Source organism: Cyclopterus lumpus, chromosome 12 (genome assembly GCF_009769545.1).
Source record: "Cyclopterus lumpus isolate fCycLum1 chromosome 12, fCycLum1.pri, whole genome shotgun sequence".
NCBI classification, from domain to species: domain Eukaryota; kingdom Metazoa; phylum Chordata; class Actinopteri; order Perciformes; family Cyclopteridae; genus Cyclopterus; species Cyclopterus lumpus.
In genome coordinates, this window is record NC_046977.1 from 2,452,480 (window position 1) to 2,460,378 (window position 7,899).

The 7,899-nt window shown below is 43.0% G+C and overlaps 1 protein-coding gene across 1 annotated transcript in view; it reads left to right on the forward strand.

Moving 5' to 3' along the window:
- ttc28 (tetratricopeptide repeat domain 28) overlaps positions 1-7,899 on the forward strand; it is a 92,195-nt gene that overhangs the window by 57,138 nt on the left and 27,158 nt on the right. Inside the window, 4 exon segments of the mRNA XM_034547684.1 lie at positions 1,428-1,700; positions 1,799-1,929; positions 6,046-6,267; positions 7,734-7,899. The exon segment at positions 7,734-7,899 is cut by the window's right edge and continues 23 nt beyond it. Of these exon segments, the coding sequence (XP_034403575.1) occupies positions 1,428-1,700; positions 1,799-1,929; positions 6,046-6,267; positions 7,734-7,899 (792 nt within the window).

Here is a 7,899-nt window from a genome sequence, read left to right on the forward strand (position 1 = left end):
CTGGACCTTCACTTGTCTTCAGTCCCATCTCAGGACGAACATCAGCTCCAAATGATTTACGGACGCTCCGTCTCCAACTGGTCTACCACGAGGCGCGCTAATGGGGGTTTTGGGGAATTACGATGAGGTTGCACAGCGTTTTGCAATTATGTGGAGCTAACGATGTCTCGGTATGAATACTGGATAATAAATCATTTTGGATATGTTTGTTCCAACAAAATCGAAATGTAATTTCTCTCTCTTGTTCTCTCTCCTGACCACCAGGGGGCAACTCCTCTGGTTGTATAGAAGTCTATGCTTCATGTGTTAAAGCTGCATTCTCTCTCCTGACCACCAGGGAGCGACCTCCTCTGGTTGTATAGAAGTCTATGCTTCATGTGTTTAAAGCTGCATTCTCTCTCCTGACCAACAGGGGGCGACTCCCCTCGTTGTATAGAAGTATATGCTTCATGTGTTAAAGCTGCATTCTCTCTCCTGACCACCAGGGGGCGACTCCTCTGGTTGTATAGAAGTCTATGCTTCATGTGTTAAAGCTGCATTCTCTCTCCTGACCACCAGGGGGCGACTCCTCTGGTTGTATAGAAGTATATGCTTCATGTGTTAAAGCTGCATTCTCTCTCCTGACCACCAGGGAGCGACTCCTCTGGTTGTATAGAAGTCTATGCTTCATGTGTTAAAGCTGCATTCTCTCTCCTGACCACCAGGGGGCGACTCCCCTCGTTGTATAGAAGTATATGCTTCATGTGTTAAAGCTGCATTCTCTCTCCTGACCACCAGGGGGCGACTCCTCTGGTTGTATAGAAGTCTATGCTTCATGTGTTAAAGCTGCATTCTCTCTCCTGACCACCAGGGGGCGACTACTCTGGTTGTATAGAAGTATATGCTTCATGTGTTAAAGCTGCATTCTCTCTCCTGACCACCAGGGGGCGACTCCTCTGGTTGTATAGAAGTATATGCTTCATGTGTTAAAGCTGCATTCTCTCTCCTGACCACCAGGGGGCGACTCCTCTGGTTGTATAGAAGTATATGCTTCATGTGTATAAGCTGCATTCTCTCTCCTGACCACCAGGGGGCGACTCCTCTGGTTGTATAGAAGTCTACGCTTCGTGTGTTAAAGCTGCATTCTCTCTCCTGACCACCAGGGGGCGACTCCTCTGGTTGTATAGAAGTATATGCTTCATGTGTTAAAGCTGCATTCTCTCTCCTGACCACCAGGGGGCGACTCCTCTGGTTGTATAGAAGTATATGCTTCATGTGTATAAGCTGCATTCTCTCTCCTGACCACCAGGGGGCGACTCCTCTGGTTGTATAGAAGTCTATGCTTCGTGTGTTAAAGCTGCATTCTCTCTCCTGACCACCAGGGGGCGACTCCTCTGGTTGTATAGAAGTCTATGCTCCATGTGTTAAAGCTGCTTCCTCCCTCCCAGACTCCCTTGAGCCGACCTACCAGCAGCTCCAGAGGATGAAGCTGGACAAGAGCCCGTTCGTGGTGGTGTCCGTCATCGGTCAGGAGCTGCTGACCCACAGCTTCCACGGCGCCTCCGTGGTGGTGCTGGAGGCCGGGCTGAAGATCGGCACGTGCTCCCTGAAGCTGCGGGGCTCCGTGTTCTCGGCCCTGAGCTCGGCCTACTGGTCCCTGGGCAACGCGGAGAAGAGCGTGGCCTACATGCAGCAGGACCTGGAGGTGACCAAGACCTTAGGTATGCAAGATGGATGGGGGCGAAGGCGGGGCCAACGGGACGGCGAGGGCGGCGAAAACGTCACGCCCTCTCTCTCTTTTGTCTCTCTCTGTCCGCAGGCGACCAGACGGGCGAATGCCGCGCCCACGGGAACCTCGGCTCCGCCCTCTTCTCCAGAGGCAGCTACAGAGAAGCGCTGGCCAATCACAGGAACCAGCTGGTGCTCGCCATGAAGCTCAAGGACAGGGAGGTACGTTTGCAGCCGGCTCTCCGTCTAACAACTGTTACCTCCGTTTACCTGCTCCGGTGTGTGTGTGTGTGTGTGTGTGTGTGTGTTTGTGTTAATCAATAATGTTTGATGTTGGTTATCCTTCGATATCCTTTGTTTGCAGAGAGTTTGTTTGTATACAAACATCTGTGACCAGAACATGTTGTCAGGCCAAGTGGATCAAATATAATGTGTGTATGTGGTTGTGTTGGGAAACCTCAAGTACAGTACATATACAATATATTGTATTTGTCTTTTTTATTAGTATATTACTTCTTTTTTTTTAAATACATTTTTTATAATTCATAACTTTTTTTTAAAATTCTTTTTTTAATTTAAAATATATATATATATTTTTAATACAATTTTATTTAATATATTTTTTTTAATGTGTTAGAATTTGTTATTTGCTATAATTCATTTATTTGTATTTTTATTATATTTTTTATTCATACTCGACAAACACAAAGTGAGATGAAACTTTGAAGGATAACTAACACGATATAAACAACAAAGTTCTGCTTCTTATAAAGTTTTACTTAAATAAACTTTTGTATAGAATAAAACAAGATCAATATCTTTTGATCAATATTGTTTTTAAAACTGACTGCAGCGTTATTATTGTTGTTGTACATCTTCTCGCTGTTAAGATGTTCGTAAAGTCCACAGCTTTATCAAAGTAGTGTTGGCCATTCGCACAGCAGCAGCTCGATCACACACACACACACACACACACACACACACACACACACACACACACAAATTGAACACCTGCCAGTAAGACGAATGAGTCTTTGAGTAAGTTCATTTTAATGAAACGCATCGTGTTGAGCAGCTCGAATCTCAGACAGGAGACCACGTTCTGTGTGTGTGTGTGTCTGTCTGTGTGTGCGTGTGTGTGTGTGTGTCTGTATGTGTGTGTCTGGCCAGTCGAATGTCACGTGTGTGTGTGTTGACGGGTCATCGAGCCGCTCCTCTTCCAGCCTGAAACACGGCCGTCAACAGGAATCCATTCCTCCCGCTGTGTGTTTGGCTTCTGTTTCCAGACGGCGTGCTTCCAAACAAAGAGCTGGTGGTTAACACACACACACACACACACACACACTCACACACACACACACACACACACACACACACACACACACACACACACACACACACGTCAGAGAGGAGGAGGTAGTATTTTCTTTATGGGTCACGTCCATGGTCTTTTTATAAGAAGTGGGCGTCGTCACGGTTTATAAGAAGTGGGCGTCGTCCTCATGTCGTCCCTTTTTGTTTTTTTAGGACGTTTTGAAGCCTCGCGTTCAGCGATTTTGGCCGTCGCCATCTTGGCTTTATTTTTTTTGCAACCGGTGAACAGGAAGTGACCACGTTAGGACTGAGGAGGAGTGACGTAAAGACGCCGTATACGTCCTGTCAATCACCTTTTAGCCCCGCCCTAACGCTTCAGGGTATGTTTCGCCTTAAGTAACTATCTAGACCGATGAGTCGCTGATGAATAAATTACATTAGCAGGAAGCTAACGCATTTATTTTGACTGCAATGAAAGAGTTTGATTTATAATAATAATAATAATAATAATAAACTAGCATGTACAAGTTTAAGAAACTCAGCTCCTAATGAAAAGAACCAATAAGGAGTGTTTGTCTCACCTCTGGTTGTTCCTCCCTGACGCAGCAGGAGAACTCGGTTCTTCCTTCAGCCCACGCTGAGGGGGAAAAGCCCACCTTCCTCTGTCTCTGCTCGTCTTCCTCTTTATTTAGATTTACTGACTAGAGATTTCCCTTCAGCAATATATGAAAATATAATAACGAGTGATCTTTTTCTATAGAAACACAAACGTAAACATGATTGGACTTTCTGTGTTCGTTAAGTAAGGAGCATTTTTTTTCTTCTTATTTTTATTTTGTTCATAAACACCCTTGTTTCTACAAGTACACAAATGTGTATCTGTACACAAGTGTGTACTTTTCCTGTCTTTCAAATACACATTTTGTGCACAAATGTAAACGTTGCACATTAAGCGATTAGCTTAGCTTAGCATCAGAATAACGACAGGTTTCATGTTATCTTTACATTTCCTTTGTGAAAACGACAAGCGCTGTCACTCTCTCCATCTTTTACGTACGTGAACACAGGCGTGCACCACGTGCACAGCGTGCACCACGTGCACAACGTGCACAGCGTGCACCACGTGCACAACGTGCACAACGTGCACAGGCGCAACATGATTGGATTTCTTTTGTGGTGTTTTTCTCAGTCAAGGGGGAAACCATCATGTCCTTGAGGGAAATCAAACACTTGTCTGGCCAGTTGACTGTACACACACACACACACACACACACACACACACACACACACACACACACACACACACACTCTCACACACACATTTATTAAATGTCCCTCTTTCCGCCTCGGAGAGATGTGTCAACTGGATTTTATGTGTTTATGCTCATCACTTTGCTGGGAATTGGGATTTCAGTTGGCTGTTGTCTTTCTCACACACACACACACACACACACACACTCACACACACACACACACACACATACACACGAGCAGCAGTTGAGAAAGGCAGTTTGTCCTGATTTTAATTAGAAGGTAAATTCCACTGAAGGTCAATTTGGCTGTTTTCACTTTTTAGATTCATTAAGGCTCCGGTTTAAAGGGACGCGTTTTATTTATTAACAATAAATTCAACTGAAGTGTCACATTTTGACGAAGCGGAGCAAAGTATGTGTTTACGTCAGAATTCCTGATTCATTTATTATGTTGTGCTTGACTTGAACGTTTGCATTTTATGCAGTTTTCTACTACAGTTAGTATACAAATTCATATTTTGCAGGTTGTTATGTTATGTAATGGAATATTATTACATTTGGCCTCTCTTAGCACCGTGGAGCAGTTTATTTGTGCCTGTTATTCTTCTATTAAACATATATATTTATATATATATATATATATATATATATATATATATATAATATAAACATATATATATATATATATATATATATATATAATCAGCTTTAATGTAAAATGAATCTGTCTTTGTTCCTTAATTATTGTGATTGATGTTTCTGCTGAAGAACGCTCGTCTGGATCAGAGAGGACGATGTAAATGAACACGCTAATAACTCCTCTTCAATAATTCATAGCTTCTCCTCCTCCTCTTCCTCCTCCTCTTCCTCCTCAAACATTTCATAATCGTCTCTCCGACTCCGAAAGGTCAAAGTCATGTTGTGTTTTTCCATCGTTTCCAAAGAGGATCAAACTTCATAATTGTCGCTGTGATGCATACTTCTACTATGTTCTACATTTTTCTCTAAACACATTGTCACTTTTACATAAAAGACGTAAGATGTGATGCAGAACTCTACTACTAATATACCCAGTAGTACATAAAGTATTTAAAATGCGCTCCACATTGACGGATTACAACATTTAAATACTTTTACATGCGTTCATAGTTTCATTTTCTTTCCCTCTGCTGCAAATTAAATAAGTACATTTACTGAAGTACTTTAGTACAATGTAAACATTCTTGTACTTTTTTAGCCTATTTCTACACGATGCTCTATAACTACACTACTAATCTACCCGGTAACACGAACGACGACATTAAAATACTTGTACATGCATCTATTAGTTTTAAAAAGAGGAAAATATAATAAGTTCATTTGTTTTGTGTTTAGTTTTTATATATTTGTTCCTAACGTGAGGGTTGCAAAGGATTTCTGATGTTTTAAACGTGCAGGTTCTTAAACTCGTACATAAACTGCATAAATGTTGGACATTAGTTTGATTATTTCGGGGGTTTGAAAGTTATCAAAACAACAGTTTTTGAGTTAAATGGTTAATTTATTATAGATATTATAGATGCTGACTGACAGGTTCATCATCATCATCATCGTGCAGCATAAACTCTGTTCATAATTCATGTGAAACATCTCCGTTTATTCCTTCCCTAAAATGGCCCCTCAGAGCTGCCAGGGGGATTATTTATATTAATGTTTGTCTTGTTATGAGGCATAAAATACTGTTCAAAATGAGCAGATTCTAACCTGTGTGTGTGTGTGTGTGTGTTTTCAGGCTGCGTCCGGCGCCCTCAGCAGTCTGGGCCACGTGTACACGGCCATCGGCGACTTCCCCAACGCGCTGGCCAGCCACAAACAGTGCGTTCTGCTGGCCAGACAAACCCAGTGCCGGCTCTCCGAGGCTCGCCAGCTGGGCAACATGGGCGCCGTGTACACGGCACTGGGAGACTTCGGCAACGCCGTGCAGTGCCACGAGCAGCACTTGGACATCGCAAAGGTACCAAGCTGCAACTTTAGCTTTCATTTTGTCTCCAAAAACCATGAAAATACCAAAAGAAAGTATCCTGATCGCACACTAAACACTAAAATGTGGATTAAATACTTAAGATGGGTTTAAATGCAGAAGTCAGATGTCATGCGTGTACCTTTATGTATAAGACCATTGAAATAAAGTTTCTCTCCCCTCAACCTAACGTCCTAATATTTGAAATAAAAGCAGGTTAAATGCTGACAAACTAAAACCAGAAATATTTTCTCGATGGATGAATTAATTAATTAATTCATTCATTATTTGGTTTCTTTTGCTGCCTTGTGAAGAGAAAAGAAGGAGTACATTCAGAAGGATACTGAGCTAAAAATGGAAATCACATGTTCTTATTGAACATAAAGCCAACGGCGGCATCTAGTAATTTAATTTGGAGATTATTATGGAGAGAAGCGAAGTGTGTGTGTGTGTGTGTGTGTGTGTGTGTGTGTGTGTGTGTGTGTGTGTGTGTGTGTGTGTGTGTGTGTTCAGGCTGCAACATTTACACAAACAAACATAACAATAATCTGAGCAAATTTCACTTTTTATGTGACTTTTCTTTTCTTATTTTTGGTGTGAAACGTCAAAGCGAGCCGGCTGCAGCCACCGAACTCCACGACTCGCTCTCCTAACACTAATCCACCATCTGTCCACAGTTAGATTCGCACCAGATTAAAGTCGAATCTTCGGACGACTGAGATTCCATGAAGTCATTTTTGTTTCAGCTTGAAACATAAAACATTTTGTTCTCCGAGTCCGTGGCTCTGAACAGGGAAACGTGTTTCCTGTCTTCAGTTCATCAGAGTGCACATCTAGCTGCAGGACATGTAGCTGCAGCACATGTAGCCACATGTAGCTGCACATTGCACATATATCTGCACATGTAGCTGCTAAACATGTAGCTGCTGCACCTTTAGCTTTACATGTAGCTGCAGCACATGTAGCAGCACAATGTGGCTGCACATGTAGCTTTACATGTAGCTGCTGCACATGTAGCTGCTGCACATATAGCTTTACATGTAGCTGCAGCACATGTAGCAGCACAATGTGGCTGCACATGTAGCTAAACATGTAGCTGCTGAACATGTAGCTGCTGCACATGTAGCTGCTGCACATGTAGCTTTACATATAGCTGCACATGTAGCTGTACTTATATCTGCACATGTAGCTAAACATGTAGCTGCTGCACATGTAGCTTTACATATAGCTGCACATGTAGCAGCACATGTAGCTGCACATGTAGCCGTCTGTTTTTAATGCACTGAAGCCAGTGGGCATGTTTTTATTAAGTCTTTTCAAAGTCCTTTGAGTATTATTTGTCGGCCTTTTTCTTTTTTTTTTAAGAAGAAGAAGAAGGAGCATTAATAACATCTGATCTTTGACAACCACAGACCAAATGGCCCCTGTGGGGTCCTGATGATTTATATTTTTGTTTGCAGTCTCTGGAGAACCGGCGTGAGGAGGCGCGGGCGTACAGCAACCTGGGCAGCGCCTTCCACTCCCAGCGCGACTTCGACAAGGCCATAGCGTACCACACGCGGGTGCTGCAGTCGGCTCAGGAGCTGAGCGACCGGGCCATCGAGATGAGGGCGTACGCCGGCCTGG